This window comes from Leucoraja erinacea, chromosome 38 (genome assembly GCF_028641065.1).
Source record: "Leucoraja erinacea ecotype New England chromosome 38, Leri_hhj_1, whole genome shotgun sequence".
Lineage (NCBI taxonomy): Eukaryota > Metazoa > Chordata > Chondrichthyes > Rajiformes > Rajidae > Leucoraja > Leucoraja erinaceus.
This window is the reverse complement of record NC_073414.1, coordinates 4,300,821-4,323,174: the sequence shown is the minus strand read 5'-3', so window position 1 is coordinate 4,323,174 and position 22,354 is coordinate 4,300,821. Positions and strand designations below refer to the sequence as shown.

Below are 22,354 nucleotides of genomic sequence, written 5' to 3'. Positions count from 1 at the left end.
CTTAAGTTGACATAAGCAGCTTATATCATGTTTAATGAATTACGTTCTATGCAGAGAGATTTTTCTGCACTTGCCCTTCTCTTAATACAAGTATTCCTGGGTAATTAGACACAGTAAACATCTCTGCAGTGCAAGGCATAAAATAAAAATCAAAAGATTTGATTTATGGGTTACTTCTGTATTCAATATCACTCTGCTGGCATTAAATTAAAATACACACCACCAATGGGCCAACAATAGTCTACAAGTCACTTCAGCTGAATGAGAAAATCTTTTCTAAAATATTGTTACTTTACACTAAGCACAGATGTTTGCTATTATACATACCATTCCTTTTCCTTTCCGCAGTAAAAAATTGCGTCTCAACGACAAACATACACTAATATTCCATCATTTTGGACGGCATATGGACTCTACAACAGGATATAGATCAGTAAGTGGGCAAAAAACCTGACAAATTAAGTTTAAAGTGGAAAATGTGAGGAATCAAAAGGCTGATCATCATTTAAATAAAAAGCAACTGCAAGTGAGTAATAAATAGATCTGGGCATTATTGTTCATGAAATAAAGTTAGCACGCAGATGCTACAAGTGTTGGATTTTATTTTAAATGTTTACAATTAAACAGGATATTGTGCCTGAAGTACTGTGTACTAGTTTACTCCTCTTATGCAGAAGGGATATACTAGCTTGGAGGCAGGAGTGTCATCAGGAAAACAGCTTAAACAAATTTGACCTGTATCATTTGAAGTTTCAAAGAACGAGGTTGATCATACTGAAACATATAAAATAAGGAGACATGACAAAGACAATGTTGAGTTGATTCCACTTTTCCATGAGCCTTAAAAAAGGGGGCCTTTACAACTGGGGTGTACAGGAATCTCAGTGTTCTATGGAATCTACCATGGTGGGTTGTGGAGGTTAGTTTAGTTTAGAGATACAACGTGGAAATAGGCCGTTTGGCCCACCAAATCCGTGCTGACCAGCAATCCCTGTACACTAATATTATCCTACATACCGGGGACAAATTATAATCTGTACTGATGCCATTTAACTTGAAAAGCTGTACATCTTTGCAATGTGGGAGTAAAGCAGGGGAGAAGGTACAATCTCTGTACAGACAGAACCCTTAGTCAGGATCAAACCAGGGTCTCTGGCACTGTAAGGCAGCAACTCTACCACTACACCACTGAAAGGGTTTTTAAAATATAGCTAAATCTTTGAAAGATCTCAGAACAATTATTCACAAAGCAAACTTCGTAAGTGAGCAAAATATGCATCAGTAAATTTAGTAGGGCAAAAACCAATGGATTTAAATTCATCTCCAGAGTCACCTGAAAAAGTCATTACCATCTACAATGCAGAGCAAGCAATTTAGTTTCAACCAGTTTCTAATTTGTCATCAGTCCAAGCACACATATTAACGATGAGGCCCATTCTTTAGGGACTAAGTATTCTGTAGTACTGGACCTCAGTAACCACGTCTGCACCATGAGAGTAAGACATGCAAACGTAATGCTGACTTCATCCACAAAATAAGATTAACTGCACTAACCCCCATTAAGGGACCGAGCATGAGGTAGTTCTGGGATTTAAGGTCTGCATGAGAAATCAATGGTTATGGGAAGCGAATGAAGGACGATGATCAGGGCATCGATAATCTCAATAGCAGAGCAGGCATAATGGGCAGGATCTTTTTAGTTTAGTTTAGAGATACAGCGAGGAGGAAACAGGCCTTTCGGTCCACCAAGTCCGCACTGACCAGCAATCCATGTACACAGACGCTCTCCAACACACTATGGACAATTTATAATTTTTACCAAGCCAATTAGCCTGTACTTCTTTTGAGTGTGGGAGGAAATCTGCACCCCCGGAGAAAGCCCAAGCAGGTCACAGAGAACGCATACTAATTTAATACAGATAGTACCCGTAGGCAGGATCGAACCTGGGTTTCTGGCACTGCAAGGCAACTCTACCGCTGCACCATCATGCCGCTCACATGAGCCACATGTATTTCTTGGTTTCCTGTGTTCAACTATAGGACTATAGCAATCAATTTGGCACGAGGTTTGAGTTCAGATTTAGAGTCTTCCCAGCAATTTTGGCCTTGCACGGAACAGGGCTCGCCTGCAGATTTGTGTAGTTGTTTTTCCAAACACATCTTTGTTCTAACTCAGACCACTTTGAAAGAAATAAAAGCATTCAGCATTCAGTTCTTCACAGTTGTTAATAGATTGGTGAATAGTCAGCAAGGATATTCAGTGCAGCACAGAAAAGATGCTGAAAACACAGTATTTTGTTAATAGCAGATAACAATTAAATTTATGTAGTAGCAAGAACTGCAGATGCTGGTGTACAGAAAAAAGACACAAAGTTCAGTAGTAACTCAGCAAGTCAGGCAACACTTCTGGAGATTATGAATAGGTGATGCTTCAGGTCAGGCCTTACTCCGAATGATTAAATGATGACGTTTCTCAGGTTGAAGCAGGGTCCCGACCCAAAACATCACCTATCCATGTTCTTCAGACATGTTGCCTGACTTGCTGAGTTAACTCCAGCACTTTGTGCCTTTTAAAAAAAATTATAAACAATTAAATTTATAATTAAACTGACGTATGTCTGCGTTGAAGACAATACATTTTAAGCAGACAGTGAGGAATAAGAGAAAACTGCCAGATATTAGTGAGATTATACAATTAACTGTCAGTTCATGAGATTATACAATTAGTCAGTATTAATCAATGGCCATCGCCCAGCTCAGAGGCACTCATGAATTTTTCACAGCCAGTTCATACCTCCTGTACTTGCATATGACAAGAGAACCACACACACACTCTTCACATTGCATTTGTATGGCAAAATTATCTGCCTTTTATTAGAATTTGTTGAACATTTGTTTTTTAAAAAGACTAAATTGGCAGCTGTTACATTGCCCCAGTTCCAAGTCAATTTGCTTTTTTTAAACGACATGGGAAAACAGGAACAAGCTTTAATAGAGGACTTAAGCAGAAATGTACATAAGTGAATGTGTAGTGCTCCACAGAATGGAACATGGAGACTTTTGCCTCCCAGTCTGAGGAAGGGTCTCGACCCGAAACATCACCCATCCCATCTCCAGAGATGCTGCCTGTCCCGCTGAGTTACTCCAGCATTTTGTGTCTACTTTTGCTATACTATCCAGGAATACCAAAAGAAAATGCTCCTGCTCCTTCACCATCTAATAAGAAATCTGTGACCACAAGATCATGAGAGAAGCAAATGCAGAGACTGGAATATTGAGCAAAATATGGTTCTGAAGGGTCCCAACTCAAGGCATCGTCAGTTCATTCCCTCCACAGATGCTGCCTGACCCAGTGAGTTTCTCTAGTACTGCATTTTGCTTTGCATATCTCAGCACTGACAACATAATCAAAATGAGGGTAAACAAGCTCAAAACACACATTGCAAATGGACAATTCCAATTATACATGATACAGTATTGCTCTCATTGAATGACAATATTCATTCTAATCTTAATGTCTTCCAGATGTTTCAGAGATTAACATACCTTAGTTGCTGTTCATCATCTGTAATGTAGAGGCCGAAAGATGCAATTCCAGTTCTTTTCTATGTCAGTTACAGCCTAATTAGTCTTGGATACGTTTGCAAGACATTTAAATGATTATGCTAGCTATATTTGAAAAAAAAAAAAAACATTGGCATGGAGTTCTCATTGCTCATAGCAAGGAAGGAGTCTGAAGAAGGGTCCCAATCTAAAAGATCACCCATCCTTTTTCTCCAGAGATACTGCCTGAACTGCTGAGTTACTCCAGCACTTTGTGTCTATCTTGGAAGAATTCATTGTTTGACTCCATGCAAGTTGAGGGTCACTGCCATTGAAATTGTGCTTTATGACAAGGTTTCAATAAAATGGTGGAGCTCAGGTATCATGACTTTTCATTCATAGCAAATACATTTATTTGAGCTCCAAAGATGACAAGCAAATAGGGCCTCGGCTGAAAGAGTGCTACACCTTCGGAGATTATATGCCTCGATTTTCTCCTGAATTTTGTCAGCATATATTAATGCAAGTGGCTGCATGTTTCAGGAATCCCACATGAACGGGGAAGTCCTGACCCTGCCAGACTTGCTCTGCCAGATATATGCCCTGCAGTTGAGAGCACGCAGAAAGGCAAGTTACATATTTGTTGTTTTAGTTGTTTAATTTTAATATATTTTACATTAATAAAATGTTACATTTCTAAATATCGGGGATATTTAGAAACACAAAAATTATGAGTGTTTTGATAGGAAGGTTTCTGGAAGGGTTTTTTTGGCTCCAAGTACCCATTATGTAATAACAAGGATGTCGCTTTACCAAAGACACCAAATGCAGCAGCAACTCAGAGGATCATGCAGCATCTCTGGAGAGCATGAAAAGGTAACATGTTTGGATGGGACCTTTCTTCAGATTAAAGTCTTCAGACTAAATTGAAGAAGGGTCCCGACCCGAAACATCACCTATCCCTGTTTGCCTGACGAGCTGAGTTACTCCGGCATTTTCTGCCTTTCTTTCACATGACCCATTACATCAGACAAAGCCCACCTGCCGTAGAGGGCTGTAGCGTTCGCTCCAGGGCATGCTCAGCTAGTAAGACCAATCACATGGACTTGTCCTGGCTAAGTGTGTAGGAAAGAACTGCAGATGCTGGTTTAAATCGAAGGTAGGCACTAAACTCAGCGGGTCAGGCAGCATCTCTGGAGAGAAGGAATGGATGACGTTTCGGGTCCAGATCCTTCCTGTCTGAAGAATGGAAAGAAAGGAATGGGTGACATTTTGGGTAGAGACTCTTTTTCATTCTGAAGAAGGGTCTCGACCCGAAACGTCACCCATTCTGTCTCTCCAGAGATGCTGCCTGACCCGCTGAGTTACTCCTGCATTATGTGTGTACTGGCTAAATGGCAGGCGATGCGGAATGTGACCAGTCAGTGCAGGTTGTAGTAGACAAAAGTGCTGGAGAAACTCAGCGGGTGCAGCAGCATCTATGGTGCGAAGGAAATAGCCAAAGTTTCAGGCCGAAACGTTGCCCATTTCCTTCGCTCCATAGATGCTGCTGCACCCGCTGAGTTTCTCCAGCACTGTTGTCTACCTTCGATTTTCCAGCATTTGCAGTTCCTTCTTACAGTGCAGGTAGTAGTGTCCAGCTCAGCACAAACCATGACAGCATCTATAAAAATCACACAGCATTACTTGGAAATGCAGTTATCTCGTGGGAAATATTGGACCTAGCCTAATCTACCACATGGCCTTTTAAGAAAATTATTTGAAATAATAACTTTCCAAGACACCATAAACGTATGAAACACTATTATAAGGTTTTCAAGGACCATCAGTCAAGAATGAGATAGTATCACAGAAAAATGTAATATTGCACGGGCATGAAACAGATATTACGAGTAAAAGTAAAAAATAATTTGGTAACCGTTACACATTCTACCATGGAGAACTTAATGGATGGACAATTAGAAAGAGAATGTTACAAAACCTCAAAAATTCATCCCAAAATTAATCGGACACTTTAAAGATGACACTCAATATTCTAAAATTACGTTTAGCTCAGTTAAACTCCAATTTGGCTCCAGATTTGGATCCTGATAATTCATGTTTACAATCTCATTTTCTAATGCTGCTTGATTAACTCAGCGGTTCAAGCAGCATCGCTGGAGGACATGGATAGGCAACATTTTGTGTCAGAACCCTTCCTGAGACTGCTGTTCGGAGACCACAAAATATAATGCTGCTCGTGGTTCCATTGACTAAATTCAACCTCCGCTTATGTGAATTAGACTGTCCTTAAACAGTATCGTTAAAGAACAAAAGGGTTTATAGGATGCTAATGATCTCCACACCAGAGCCTTAACATATTTTCTCTGTAGAAATAACAAACAGCAGGGGAAAGAAGCAGGAGATAAGAGCAGTCTATAGACCCCCAAGTGCTGCTTCTAAATAGGACAATACAAGTGGGGAAATGCCAACAGTGGGTGAGAAAAACTGCAATTATCTGCTCACTTATTGGATTAATCAAACTGTCGGGGGTACAATGAAAGAATGTGTGGATTGTGCCAGGGGTTGCTTCTTATAGCACAATGTTACAGAACCCACCTAGAAATGGGCTAGTTTATATTTGGTCATGTGTAAGGAGGTAGGATTAATAAAAAGATGTGCATTAAAAGTTCCTAGGGATTACAATATGGTAGAATTCTGAAAACATTTTTGAGCCCAAAGACCCAGGATACATACCAACAGCCCACTTAGGCTGGGGGGGGGGGGGGGGGGGGGGGGGGGGGGGGGGGGGGGGGAAAGAAAGAGGTCAGTAGATGAGCATAGGCAGAATTTAAACAGCTAATTCATAACACTCAGCAGAATTGTATCCCAATTAAAAAAGGGGGTCCCAGGAGAAAAATGAACCTTCAAACCGTAACAAAGGAAATCAAGAAAAAACATTTAATTAACAACTAGAACACATAATGTGGCACAGGGTCGTGTTAGACCACAACACTGGGAATTTCATGAGAGCCACCAGCAAGAGACTTAAGGAACTAGAAAATTGATGAGGAAAAAAAAGTGGCATATGTACTATCAAAAAACCAGCAAGGGGTTTTCTAGATATAAAAGAGGGTAACTATGGACCTCCAGAGAGCACAACTGAGGGGGAAAAGGTAATACAAATAATTCAACTCAATATCTTGCATTGGTCTTTATGGTGGAGGACTAATCAAACTTCCCAAAATCAATCAGATGAACTAGCTTGAAACACTGAAAAACTTGTAACAATCAATCACTACAATCTATCCAAGGTAACAACATGAGAAAAATTAAAATACCTATAGGTTGACATGTTGCCATGTGCCAATGGCCTTAATGGAAGGGTTTTAAAGAAAGATAGATAGTGGAGCAATTGGTTGAGTGTTTTCAAAACTCAGTGGCAGGGATTTTGTGATACACATCAAATGTTAAAAAAAAGACTTATTAGCCAAACATCTACTGTTGGCAAAATGGAGTCAAGAAATAGCTAGTTACTTAGTAAAATCAAACCAATTTTGTGAAAAGAAAATCCTGTTGGAGGATGTAACAAGCAGAGTGGACAGAGGGAAACGTAGATACGGTGTATTTGGATTTTTAGAAAGCATTTGACAAAGTGCAACACAAAAGGCTGATGCATAAGGGCACATGGTATTATGGAAATGTGTTAGCATTGATTAATTATTGGTTATTGCTTGGAAAACAAAATCTGCAAATAAGAATGATTAGGCTGTAAGGATAGAAGTGGTGTCATACAAAGATTAATTCTGCACCCTGAATAATTCATGTTATATTACTGACCAGGGAAGCGGTGGTGGGGGAGGATGAGGAGGAGAGTTCACAAATGATACAAAAATGGATGGGAAAGATGTACTGAGGATATTAGGGCTCTGCTATTGATTGAGTGGGTAAACATTTGGCAAATGCAGGCTATTGAGAGAAAGTGCACTTTGGTAAAAAGAATCCAAAGAGATTTTAAATAGAGAAAGATTGAATGCGAGCAAAGCACAAAGGATTCTGCACATTTTTGTGCACAAATGACAAAATGTTGACAGGCAATTGCAGCAAAGGCAAATAGCAATTTGGCCTTTATTTCACAGGAGGATTGGAGTTTGAAGGAAAACAAAAGGTGATATTGTTACGATGGTAACAAATGATGTGAGGCCACAAATGATGTACTATGCATCATTATGGCCCCTATATGTAAGAAACCATCTGACAAAGTTTCTACACACTAGAAGCAGGCAACAGATCACCTGGGGCAACTCTCTTATTACAAGAGTTAGTCTATCAGAGGCAGCGAGAACATTTTTATCTCTATTCTCTATTCTAAAAAAATCCGTTAGTCTCAGTTAATGGGGAGAGTGCCCGTTAGTGGGCTTTTCATGGGTAACTATGCCAATTCCATGGAAGATCACAACAATTATCTCTATAGGTCACCCATCCTTTAAAACCCTACACAGAGCATGAGTCACCCATCACAGCATATATGTTTGCATTTTTACTAGAGCTCGCAAGTTCCAGGCCAGGACAAAGGCAAATTCCTTGAACTGTTTAATCATCTAACATTCTAACCAGCGGCACAGAAGCGCAGCAGTAGAGATGCTCCGTTACAGCACCAGAGACCTGGGTTTGATCCCGACTAAGGGTGTTGTCTTCGGGGGCTCCGGTTTCCTCCCACTCAAAATACGTACAAGTTGGTAGGTTAATTTACATTGGTAAAATTTGTAAATTGCCCCTAATGTGTAGGACAATGCTAGTGTATTGGGTGATCATGGGTTAGTACAGACTCAGTGGGCTGAAGTCCCGTTTCAGCACTATCTCTTAAGTCTGAATAGTTTTCAATACCAAGGCTATAATCGCATTGAAAACTAAATTGCTTTGACAGAACTTAGTCCCGAGCCACTTTTTTTTTTTCTCCTGTGGCTAAGTGTCCATGGTTTACTTATTATTGCCAATATGAAGTGTTGGGATATTGCTGATAGGTGAAAGTTAGTGTGGTGAGCTTGTTGTACCAACACATTGCAGGAGAAACAGCACAAGTTGATAATCTTGCTTCCCTTATATTTTTCGAGAGTGATACTCAAGCAATCGGCTCAAATTACTCTACCAACAGCGAGACGGAGTTGAACTATGCAGTTTGAAATTCTGCAGGTACATACAGAACCGGTTTTGAGGAATGCTATTTATGAAACATGTGAGAATCTCTTCTGGTTCAATGGAGCGTACCAAGGAAAAGTTAAACGTAATAGTGCATTTAGAACTGTGGCGGAATTTTAAAACAATAATGAAATCACAAAAAAAACTAACCACATTAAAGGAAAGAGTACATGGCCAAAGTGTTATAACCGGATTCAGGCTCTTCATCCCACCATGTTCAAGCCAATCTTTTTACCTATCTACACTAGTCCCACTTGCCTGTATTAGAATAACAACATTTGATACCTTCCTGTTAGAGTGGCTGTATAAAATTGTATTAAACAGTGATGGCATCCGATTCCACCACCTCCTCTGGCAGTGTTCCAGGTATTAGCCATTCCATGTAGAATCATGTTGAATACAGCACGGAAACAGTCCCTTTGGCCCAACTGATCATGATGCCGCATCTGCAACAAGTCCCACCCGCACATGTTTGGCCATATTCCTCTAAACATTTCCTATCCATGTGCCTGTCCAAATGTCTTTTAAATATTATAGTACCTGCCTCAACTACCTCCTCTGGCAGCTTAGTCCATACACCCACCATCCTCCGTGTGTAAAAGTTGCCCCTCAGATTCCTAACAAATCTTTCAACTCTCACCTTAGACCTATGTCCTCAGGTTCTTGATTTCCCTACTCTGGATAAAAGACAGCATTCACTCTCTCTATTCAGCCTCATTATTATCTTATATACTTGTTGTCCTGTTGTCACTTGCGGGCGGAGCACCAAGGCAAATTCCTTGTATGTGATTACTTGGCCAATAAAATTATTCATTCATTCTTTGATTCCTTTACAACATCACTCCTCACCATCCTGTACTCCAAGGATAATGTCCTAGCCTTCTTAACCTCACCCTACAACTCAGGCCCTTGAGTTGTGGCAATATCCTCGTATCTCTTCTTTACTCTTCCCAGCTTAGTAACATCCTTCCTCTAACAGATGGCCAAAACTGAACATAATACTCCAAATGCAGCCTCACTAACATCTTGTGGCGAAAGCCTCTTTGACCACTCATTCTATGTGTGACTCTGTGACACCACTGACAAAGAACCATGTACCCGTACTCCAGAATCCCTCTGCTCTGCGACATGCCCATTCACTGTGAAGAACCTGGCCTGGTTTGACTCCCCAAAATGCAACACCTTGCACTTATCCGCATTAAACTCCATTAACCATTCCTCCACCCACTTGCCCAACTGATCACAAGCCTGCAGCCATCTTCACCATTTATAATACTACCCATATTAGTCATCCATGTAGCAGTATTTTCTTCAAATTCCTTTAAAACTTCTTCCGTGCATCTTAAACACACGTCCAATTGTTTTTGATACCACTACCATTAACACTTTTCATCCAATTATCCTATTCTATATCGTATACAATTTGATGTACCTCTTTCAGCCTCCTTTGCTCTAGGGAAAACAAACCAAGTCTATCAATCATTCTCTGTGACATTTTCTCCACACAAATCCATGCTGACTATTCCTGATCAGCTTCTAAATTTCCAATTGTACATGTATCCTATCCCTCCCTAGGATTTTCCTCACTCATTTCCCTACCATTGAGCTAAGGTTCAGCAACCTCCGACTCATTACTCACTACCATTCTTCAAGGAACGTTTGGTATTCTGCAGTCTTCCGGCATCTCTCCTGTGGCTAACAAAAAACTCCAGCTATCTCCTCCCTTACTTCCCGCAGTATCCTCTAATAGATCTCATCCAACCCTGGGAATAATTTGGCTCTGATTATTAAAGAAAAAAAAAAAACTGATAACAACTTTATCCAATTCACTCCCTCTGCCTTAAGCACAAAAGGGCTAATCTAGATACATTGGCAAACAACTTATTGGAAATAATTCAGTAAAGGAAGAAATCTTACCCTTGATGTTGGCCTTCTCAAGCTACGTAGGAGTTTCCCTCGCTTTGATTCATCTCCATCCGTTTCAAAAGTATTAGTTGTATTATCTCCCTTGGGCAATTGAGAATCAGCTTCTGCTTTCTTCTGTGATGACAAGGAGCCTAGTTCATCATCACTTCCAACACTGAAACTTGTGCGATAACTTGCAAACCTGCCTAACTTTTTAGACCGATCCCTGTACAATGATGGTTTGCTGACAGATGAAAGTTTCCTCTGACGCTCCAGGGAACTGATATCCATCTCACTATCAGACCCATTACCACTTCCATTCGATTGTGATTTGGCAGAAATAGAATTCCGGATGGTTATAATCTTGCCCTGGGTACTGTCGTGCGGCACTGAATAGATATTCTCCTCATCCCCTCTTGGTCGTACCAACGTGTCTATTGGCTCTGCATAATCGGAGGTAAAGGACCCATCATCAGAAGGCGCCCAGCTTACAGTTGAAGGCTTTCTCTGCATTTCTTTGCTACCTGGTTCTTTCCCCTCAGAGGAATCCATTTTCTTCATCAGTTTGTCGAAATGTACCATTGGCTTTGGTTTTACTGGAGGAGGTACTTTGCTAGTCAGCCTCTCAAAAGAACCAAGACTGCAGCTTAGCAAGTAGTTCTCGTTCCCTTCAAGGTCCATTGAGAGCTTAGAGTCTTTAATCACTGGAATGGCGGAAGTTTCATCACGTAGTGCAACATAAGGTGGTGGACCTTCAATATCCTCGTCGTAATCAAAGCAATTTGAATTGTTGAGGGGCGAGCTGGGCCGAGGCGAAAAGCCAAACACATCTTCTGTATTGCTGCATGCTTCAGCTGCATTATCATACATGTGCGAAGCTTCAACGATGATTTTCTTTTCAGCTGCATCTCGGAAAAACGGGGCAAAAATGTCCACGTTATGCTGAACCGACTGCCCTCCAGCTATTTTAACAAACTTGCCACAGATCTCTTGAGCAATTTCCTGGCCTTCTTCAAGCTGGTCTCGTGTCACATCGCTCTCCGTTACTTCGGCTCCATCGTTGACCGCTACCAACTGAATAGGGATAATGTCCTGCACATCCGACAGAAAAGCTCGGAGCATAGCTAGGGAAGCTTTGCGCCTTGCCAAGTAAAAAATAATGTACCCATGGACTAACTGGTTTTTCCTTATGTTGAAAGAGGAATGATAGGAGAGAATAGAGAGCTCTATGCGCTTACGCATTGCTCCAATTGCCAGTTCAAGCATGACTGAATTGCTGTTCCCAGGCTGCAATGAACTACAAAAATGAGGCTGAATAATGGAGAGGAGAACTTCATCCACACCAAACATGTCACCACACATTAAACACATTACTATTCGAAGATCTGCATCGGTTAAGTCTTTAATGCTTGGGGATAAACTTACTAGATTCAAATTGCGTTTCATGGTATCCAACAAGCCTTTCAAAGCCTGATTGATTTGCAGTTCACTGAAATTCCGTCCAGAACCCACACTGTGAGAAGTGACATCAACAAACAGACATTGCAATTTGTTGGCAAGTTGTTGGCCATGGTTTCTCAACGTCTGTAGAGTTTCTCCGCCACTCTCCCTTTTGTAAGCCAGAACTAGAGTTAGAGGCAGCTGGGCTAAATGATTGTCCCTTCGATCTAAAGTTGATTCTTTCAGTTTCTCTAAGCTCTCCTTTATGTAGTACAGCGATTCTTTGGAGTTGTACAAGCAAAGGCAACCATGAGGTTGAAAGGTTGGGGTCTGGAAAGAATTAACCCGATGTTTCACGTTGCCTTCTATTGGTCGTAGTGACAGCTCATACATTTTCCCCTCAAGAACGTATTTATCATCGGTACACAGCACTCGAATTTCATTAGCCAGTTCATGTGCAAGCCCATCCTTGCCAAGCAGTACAAGATTGAGTTTGTCAGCATTAGAGTCCAAATGAGAGTTCAGATGACTTCGGTCTGAAGATCGATAAAATCTAGCAACCAACAACTGTTCAACTTTGCTATCAATGCAATTCTGACTGTTTGGACAGGTCTCCTTTGTTGGATGATAGACAAAATGAATGTGTTTTAACACAAGAGCATCTCGTTCAGCTTGCAATTTCTGAAGTGCCTTAAATCGTTGCTCTTCTCCTAGAACATCCTGGATAAGACCCATTTTCTCCTTACTCGGCTTTGCATCCAACTCCAATTCATAAAACAACTCGGAATACTCTAAAAGCAATTCTTGAAATTGATCCTTGGCTTTATCTATTATCTCACGTTGGTGCCTACTGTAAATATCTTGATATTCTTGCTCTTGGAGCCATTGATAGAATTCCTCATTCATAACAAAACTTCTAGCCTCTTCCCAAGGTTTTCCAGGAGTTATGAAGGGTGACGATGATAGATTTTCCTTAAAAGCCCTCCTCATCTCGTCTCTTTTTCTTTCATTCTTCAGCTTTTCTAAATGCTTTTTGAATTGATCTTCTGCACATCTCCCAGCCAGCAAGTCAAATGGAATTCGGTTGTCATCGATCTTGTCAATATGATCAGTTTTATCCCATGGCGTCTCACTCAGGACAACGAACCAAGCTGGAAATTCATGCTTGGTTTTCAACCTCTGCTGTGCCACAGACCAGTTCAAGTTCTCAATCTCATTCAGATCGGGGAATAGGGCATCAAGAGCTAGTACAAGTCTATTGAGGTACTTGTTCTTTAAGTGGTCAATGTGCCTCTCCTTGAGCATCAAAACATGCTGCAAGAACAACTTTCTGGCCTTCGGAGTTCCTTCGAGATGCACATACTCCTGGAATTCAGATTTTGGATTCATTTTCCTTGCGGCGTTCGCCCAACTTTCATTATAGTGGATGACACACTGGCTGATGATATATTCATACTTGTCTTTTGCATTAGCTATGAGCTGACTTTGTTGTTTCAATGCTTCATAATATGGAATTATTTTGGGCCTCGAACGGCTTTTATCTATAAACTGAACTAAAGTAGTGAAGGCCAGTTCCACATTGACGTTCGATCGGGCTGATGTCTCCACCACTTGGAGATTCTTTTTAGTCATTGCAAAAGAGTGAGCTTCGCGTATGTACCTCTCCACCCCTTCATCGCATTTTGTCAGCACCACCACAATGGGTTTTTTTGTTTTTATTATTTGGTTATACAAGTTTGTGATAAATTTAAGCTGGTCCTCAAAATTTCTATTCATGCCCCGGCTGACATCTATGCAAAGAAGGAAACCATCGATCAATAGCTTGCCCTCTGGCATCTGCTTCTGTTCAAAGTCTTGTTCCAGACCCAATTGGTCAGTGCAAATATACATCAGCTTTTCAGCAGATGCCAATTTGGTCGCTGCAGCACGTTTAATATAGGGTTGCAGGGCAGTGCTCCGGTGAGGCTGAAAAGTCTGATCATCGATGAACTCGGTTTGTTCCACCACGTGAATGCGACACTCCACTCCTTCCTCGACCGTTCGACCAACCTCACCCCAGTACAAGAAGTGGTCATTGTTAACAACACGGCCCCCAAAGTCACTGGTGCTAAGGACAGATGTGTGGTCAAGGTGAAATTCGTCAGCTTTGGGGCGCACAAACCTATTGCAGAAACAGGATTTCCCGACTCCACACTGGCCCTTCTCCTTTTCTGTCCCAGATAATCCCACGACACTGATGTTGTAATTTGGGATCCGAACATCCTGTTTTTTGGCCATCATAATCATCCAATCATCCTGATATGTTAGTAGTTGTACCTACTCGCCGTACAGTACCACTGTAGATATCCTGGCAATCTGAAGAGCGCAGAGTTACAGACACACACCTTTAGCAACATGAGATTCAGATCCGATATTTCCGTGGTCCCCAGTATTATGATCCTTTCAAACAGTGAAAAATAGATGGTCCCAATAATACCCTGCAAAAGAAAAATAAGACAAAGGAACATTAGAATAGAATTGCAATGGAGACTAAGTGTACAATGCATCGAACTGAATTTATTAAAAAGATACATGACAGTGATGTCTTTTCAAATTTGCATTCATGGCGGCAATTAAAGCCGATGAGTTATTGCAGAAGATTAAAGGGTAATTCTGAAGTGCAATTATTATGCTCACAATTTTACCAATGAGGTACAAAAATAAAAAAGGCCATCAACACTGAACAGATCAGGATAGCGAAGCAGAGCAAATGCTTCAGGTCGAGGATGCTTCGTCTGAACGGCGAAAGTGAGAAAACAAAATAGTTTTAAGTTTGAGAGAGTAGAGGGTCGGGGAAGCAACAGATAGGACAAAGGGGACATCTTTGATAATGGCGAGACATCGCATTTGGTTTCTCCCAATGCATACAACCAAAGCAGTCCTTTAAGGTGAAGCAGCAATCCATTCATTTTTCTTCCAACATATATTTCATGAGGTGCTTGAGATGTAGTGATCTCCACGCTGGAGAAACCAAATGCAGATTTGGGCAGCTGTTTTAAAGCATACCTCCATTTAGTCAACAAGAAAGACTAGATGTTCACTAATTTTGCAACCAATTCTCACACATTACAAACTTCAGGATTTGACATCAAATTCAATAATTTCAGGCAATATTTCTGCTCCCAGAAATGGACACAGTCAATGCCAGATCCACTGGGCATTTCTAGCATTCTCCTTTATCAGGTCTCAGCAAATCTCACTGCTTTCATGTGCCCCTTTGGTCTTCTGCATAATAGCCCTCGTTAATTTAATCTATTAATTTTAGTTTAGTTTAATTTATTATTATTGTGCACCAAGGTACAATTAATAGCTTTTTGGTTGCGTGTTATCCAATCAGCGAAAGGATGATGCATGATTATAATTAAGCCGTTCACAATGTCGAAATAGAGAAATAAATGCTGCTGTTGGAGTAGAGATGTTTAAAAAGTGTGTAGAGTGTAATAAGTGAATGCAGATCCACTTCTGGGACCAGCACCGTTGCAAGTTTATATGAAATTTGAACGATGACCATATGCATCATTTTTCTGAGGTACAGAATAATAATGTTTTAGTATCACATGCAATCTTACTGAGCCAATTGGGCACATTAATAGCATAACATAACATACATTTGCCAGTATAGAATTCCAAAAACAGCACAAAATTCTTACCTTTACTCTCAGTTTGTGGACAAGGTTGGCCCGTTATCACTTCTGGTCAATTATCTTCCATCCATAATATTAACTTTCATGCTGAAAAGAAAAGATCAGAGCTGAAGATGAAACTGTCCATATCTTGACTTAACTTTTAAATGTTTTTCTTGATAAATGCACAGAAATGTTATTGATATTTTTATTAATGCATAGTAAATTTGTTTCTGGATTAGGATCGAATGCTAAACTTTTAATTAAATTTGTATCCAATTTCCTTCCTCGTTTAAATCTTCTATATTTTATCTATGCTAATGGCAGTTAAAAGGGTGGCAACAAGAATGAACAGCTGCAAGGTCACAACAGGAGAATACACCACAAAATACAGAGTACAAAGGATTTATTGCAAATTTGATGGGCTGAATGTCCTGTTTCTCTGCTCAATTAGCCTTCCAATGTCTCCATCATTATCTAGCAAGGCTCCCAAAGTACTCCAAAAGCAATTAATCCTAGTTACATAGCACCAAACAATTCTTCTGACACAGCTCATCTTCCCTGAAGGCTATCTACTCCAGTTCGTTTTAAAAAAAACCTGGCAACATTGTAAAGGCAAAATACAGCATATTGCACAAATTTCAAGAATTTATTTCATTTCAATTTTGTTTTCAGGCTTCGAATTGTAGTTCTCTTGAAATATATCCCACTGTCACTAAAGGGCCTGTCCCACTTAAGCGACTTTTCAGCAAACTGTCTGCGACCTTCAAGCTCAGGGGCACTCGCCTGAAAAACCATGAGCTGGATCGACCATCAGCGCGGAACACACACACACACAAAGGCGGAGGCCAGGGAAAGCGGGGGAGCGCTGTCTGAAATTCACATGGTGTAAAGCCAAGGTGATATCCGCGATGAACAGGAAGGTTAAAGACGGCTAGCACAGTGTACGGCAAGTCCTTTAAGAGAGCGGTCGGTTTTCCTTGGTTCTGGAAACTCGTGCTTACGCTTCCCCCCCCCAATTAAAATGCCCGGTCAGCAAAGGAGATTAACTACGGCTACGTCAACTACCTACAACGACATGGCAACCCCACTACCACTGCACCACCACGATTTTCTCTATGCCGACCAAATTGAGGCTGCGAGTAGTAACCACTATGCGGGAACTCCTCTCGACCATGAAGGAGACTTACCAGAGACTACCTATGACCATGTGTCGACCATGCTGCGAGCGCAGAGTCTCCTGAACTCGCCAATAAGGTCGCCTTAGTGGGACAGGCCCTTAATGGGTTTGACGACACCCAAAGCAATTTATTTTTGATTTGGGCATTCACATACATGTCCTCAGACTTGTTATGGCTTCCATAGCAAAGATACAACAAGCCTCACATTAATACCCTGACCCTGTAATAACTGAATAGAAGTCTTAATGGAGAATTTAACAAAATCTTAAAACATTTTAATAATTAAATTATGATCACTGTCCTTAATCTATCCTGAGGTTGTGCCATGACAGCAATTAAAAATATTCATAACAATCTAACATTTTGTGACATTGAGTGAAATTAAATAGGAATAGCAATAATCCTTCCACCCGTCAAGGTCGTTCAAGGCAGTTATGGCAAAGTATTTTTACAAGCTAAGAACAAGGAATTTATTGACACCATCAGTTTCAATATTTTCCCCTCACATTGAAATCTTACCTTAAAAGCCTAAAGCATTGCAAACTAAAATTTTGGCAACCACACAAGGCCTCCGAGTCAAGACAGTAATAACTTAAAATATCCTGTCCATGGCTCCATTAGAGTCTCGTCCTGAAATGTCGCCCATTCCTTCTCTCCCGAGATGCTGCCTCACCCGCTGAGTTACTCCAGCATTTTGTGTCTACGCTCCATTAGACAAGCTGGATCTGGAGTGGACAATCTTCTATTTTATGATACGATACAAAAAAAAACCCAAATGACAATACCTTGTTATATATAACTTATCTTCCCTTTACCAAGATCAATTCTCTCCTCCCTGCTATAGTATTACAGAACAGGCCAGACCAGACTAAATTGTTGTTAAAAGATATATGTAAATAACATGGAGCTAATGTTAAGTGTTTAAGCTGCATAGGAGAGATAACTTACTCAGCACAATTTGGAAACAAACCCAAAATATCTTTGCATAAATGTCTTATAATAGTAACAGTTTTAATTACCAGTCAATCTAGGGACAATGAGATGTCAAAATTAAACTTTCCAGAGAAATTAATTCCACATAGCAGCAATCAAGTAGAATTAGAGTTCATTTAACATTTAAACATTTCAGTTGGACAGGCTAATTATGATCAGATTAATCCTGTGGGCCTCATTAGCATAAGACTAAACACCAATGCTGACAATGGGAGGCTATTTGTAAAAAGCTAATTTCAAAGCCATTGTCCCTGCTGCACAGCAGAAAAAAATTACATCAGAGTAGCATTAATAGTTTCATGGATCGATATAAAGAACTCAATTATGCCATGCAAGTGCTTTCTCCCTGTATACATGATAAATTATTCCTAACTACAGGGTCGCTTCAGTGACAGGGGACTTGCACTTACTCTTATTCCATGGATGGAATAACTTGATATTACAACTGAAGCTATCCACAACAACAAAAAACAGGCACAGATAGGCAGAAATAGATCCAAATTCTCCACAAAGGTTGCTGTTCTGCAGCTTAACTCGGAGGTAAAGATATTATGTGCAGTATTCTTTCTTGTAAAAAGAAGCAAGCAAAAAAAAAAAATCATGCTAGGCACATTCCATCTAATTCAGTTAAGGACAGAAGAATAGACCAGAATTAAGTTAAAATACATTTAGGTTTTAGAGCATGTACATACACACGCAAATGGAACGTGGTAATATGGGTGAACACATGTACACTTTGCATGTCCATTCATGAAGCTAGAGAAACCCCCTCCTTTAAAAAAAAATCTTTATATGGAGGATGTCTAGCATGGGTGTAAAATAGCACATTACAAGTGAGCATGCTTCACACCAAGGAGGAAAAAAAATACAATTCAGTGAAAATTGGCAGCCTTTCAGAGGCAGGCTGCGTGTAGTCAAGTATTCTCTCTGGGGTTACTTAGTGGATGAAAAATTGCACTTAAAACCAATTTCCTTCTTGTGTCACATTCTTAATTTATCACTTCAAATTGTTTCTGCCGCAACAACAAAGACAGAGCTGTAACTAACATTGTGTAGCTCAAAATTCTCGCACGACATGTGGCAACTACTGTACTGCTAAAAATGAAACTGCCAATGAAATTGAAAATAAAAATTGATAAAAATTCTGGAAAATAATTTAAAGAAAAAATATTAGCCATATTCATTAGTTGATTTGACTTGATTGGGAGACATGTTTCTATTTTAAAAAGCCTGCGACTAAGATGTTCACTCATGTTTTCCTTTTACCAATGGAATTGAATGTATATTTGTACATTTTGTTCTTAATTTCTCAAACTAGGAACCAAGTTTATGCCCAACTCCTATGACAACCATTGAAAAAAGCCCGAGATTAAAACTTCAATATCACAACATTGAAATATTTAAAACCATGAGACAAGAGTATTATATTCATATTTAATGTTATTTTTAGGTTTCGAACCCTAGATAGGTGCCAGAGACCCAGGTTCTATCCTGGCAATGGGTGCTGTCTGTATGGAGTTTGCACATTCTCCCCGTGACCTGCGTGTGATTTCTCCGGGTGCTCCGGTTTCCTCCCACACTCTAAAAACACACAGGTTTGTAGGTTAATTGGCTTCGGTGAAATTTGCAAATTGTCCCTGGTGTGTGTAGAATAGTGTTAGTTTGCGGGGATTGCTGATCGGCATGGACTCGGGTCCCGTTTGTGCACTATACCTCTAAACTGAATAATATTCAGAGATCGACACAAAATGTTGGAGTAACAGCGGAAATATTGGGAGTGCAGGAAAGCTGCTTGGTCCACACAACTAAAGCAAAGCAACAAACAAACAGCTGGAGGAACTGAATCGAGTGTAACAGAACGTGAACATGTAAAGGAATGGTCAACCCTTGCATCTGGAATGATAGTGGAGGGGGAAGATAGCTGGTATAATGCAGTGACAGCAATGAAAGAGGTGGACCACAATGGGTGGAATTAGGAGACAGAGGCCAATTGATGATGGAGAGAGGCAGAGAGAGACAAAAAGGCAGATGGTGAGACTGGTGATGGGAGGAGAAGTTTAAAGGTGAAGGCAGCTGCTTGAAGCTACTTTACTCAACCTGCTACATCAGAGAGATACGGCAGAGAAACAGGCCTTCCAGTCCAACTGGTCCACATCAACCACATACCACTTTTTATACTCAACATACTCTAACCCATTTAATTCCACAGATTTCCATAAATCCCCCCAGATACCACCACTCACTTGCATACGTGGAACTGATAGTAGCCACTTGTACATAGGAGGAACTTGGAGCACCTGGCGAAGAAACCCACACGGTCACAGAGCGCACGCAAACACCACTCCAAATAAATGATTGTTTATGTGTTTGCTACAACCCTAAATTCTACTTAAACACAAATTACTACGCAAGATAGAATTCTAGAAATTTAAAACTATGAAAACCACCATTTCAAACTTGTTTACCTCATTTAACCTGTCCAAAGGTAGTCCTCTTCATTTTCTATTTAAAATCCCAAACCATATATTGAAAATATCTTTACCATACTTCATTGGATATGGTATTGAATAGATTTATATTAAATAATGGTGGGCTAAACTGACAATAAGTAAAGCTGTGGATAAAAATGCTGGAGAAACTCAGCGGATGAGGCAGTATCTCTGGAGAGAAGGAATAGGCGACGTTTCAGGTCAAGACCCTTCTTCTGAAGAAGGGTCTGAAGAAGGGTCTCGACCCAAAACGTCGCCTATTCCTTCTCACCATAGACGCTGCCTCACCCGCTGAGTTTCTCCAGCATTTTTGGCTACCTTCGATTTTTCCAGCATCTGCAGTTCTTTCTTAAACACAAGTAAAGCTGTTGTGACTCTGGAACAAATCAGGCAATTTAATTTGGAACAGCAACAGGTCACCACAACTTGTTTTGCCATCTCTGGATGGTTGAACGCTCTGCAAGACCTGGTATTTCATGCAAAACATTGCATCATTTGGGAAAGTACTTCCACAAGGATTCTACCAGAGGAGTCAAAGATCACAAGATAAAATGCGAAACATGGCAATTTGCAAGCTACAGGTGCACAACCTTTTATCCGGTGTTCCGGAAACCGTAAAACTCCGAGAACCGGCCATTTTTCCAGGATGTCGTCTGCACACCAAAGCTCGCGTTTGGCGCCAAACTTGACCCGAAACGACCCACGGTCAACCCAGGTCTGTACTACTGTAGCGGCTGCCTCCTCGCGGAGACCGGGGAGACATTTAAACATCTGTAAATCATTGTTTAAATGTTAGTCAGTTAGTTTGGAGGGCTTTTATGTGAAGGGGGGGTGAAGGGGTAATCTTTAATTCTTAGTCCCCTACCTGGTCGGAGAGGCGGGGAGCGGTCAATGCCTTACCGGGTTGCCGTGCAGTAAGCTCCGCAGCGCTGTGGCCGCCAACTCCCAGCTGGGGCTGCGGGCATCCAGCCGCGGGCGGCGCCGGTTGTAGCTCCGACCCCGGCAACTCTACCCCTGGCTGCGAGGCGCTCCAAATCCACCGCCGCCCGCGGCCGGACGCCCGCTGCCCCAGCTCCGCGAATGTTGGGAGTCGGCGGCATCGCAGCGCTGGGATACCAGCGGGGAGCGGGCAATGCCTTACCGGGTCGCCGTGCGGTAAGCTCCGGAGCGCTGTGGCCGCCGACTCCCAACATTCGCGGAGCTGGGACTGCGGGCGTCCGGCCGCGGGCGGCGCTGGATTTGGAGCGCCTCACAGCCAGGGGCAGGCCAGGGGTAGAGTTGCCGGGGTCGGAGCTCCAACCGGCACCGCCCGCGGCCGGACGGAGCCCTCAGCTCCGCGATGTTGGGAGTCGCCGACCAGGTAGGGGACTAAGAATCAAAGTTTCCCCCTTTACCCCCCTCCCCCTTTACCACATAAAACCACCTCCAAACTAAAACTGACTAACATTTATGCAATGATTTACAATGATTCCCCGGTCTCCGGGGAGGAGGCAGCCGCTCCAGACTTTTCAAGCCGCCCGCGCTACCTTCCTAATCTACGCTAAAAATCTTCCATTCGGAAATCCGAAAATGTCCGAAATCCGACAAGTGTCTGGTCCCAAGGCTTTCGGATAAAAGGTTGTGCACCTGTACCATCATAAATTGTGTTGCAATAGACTAGCTTTTAAAAGGCATTAAGAGTTTTCGAACAGCATTCGAACACTCTTAATGACTTTTGAAGTTGTAACAACAATAACAACCCTGACAGGGAGATGGATGATATTCTAGCACTGCCCTTATCTGAATATCATATTGTAAGTAAAACACTGGATGTAATGCAAAAAACAAAACTGGCTTGGCTCGGTCATAAAACTCGTACTAACAAAATTGGTCCCCTCTCAATATGAAAATCCCCACATGCAGAATCTCACCACACATGATCCACGAGTCCTACTAACATAACAAAGGTTGGAATGGGTTGGTA

At 41.3% G+C, this 22,354-nt stretch overlaps 1 protein-coding gene across 3 annotated transcripts in view; it reads right to left on the bottom strand.

Moving 5' to 3' along the window:
* The window catches only part of arhgap35a (Rho GTPase activating protein 35a), an 84,217-nt gene that overhangs the window by 37,038 nt on the left and 24,825 nt on the right, over nucleotides 1-22,354 (bottom strand). For all 3 annotated transcript variants that reach the window (XM_055663655.1, XM_055663658.1, XM_055663659.1), the window contains exons 2-3: nucleotides 15,756-15,836; nucleotides 10,639-14,543 (exon numbers count right to left, since the gene is read on the bottom strand). In XM_055663655.1, coding sequence (XP_055519630.1) covers nucleotides 10,639-14,352 — 3,714 coding nt within the window. In that variant the 5' untranslated portion in view covers nucleotides 14,353-14,543; nucleotides 15,756-15,836. The remainder of the gene's footprint in view (nucleotides 1-10,638; nucleotides 14,544-15,755; nucleotides 15,837-22,354) is intronic.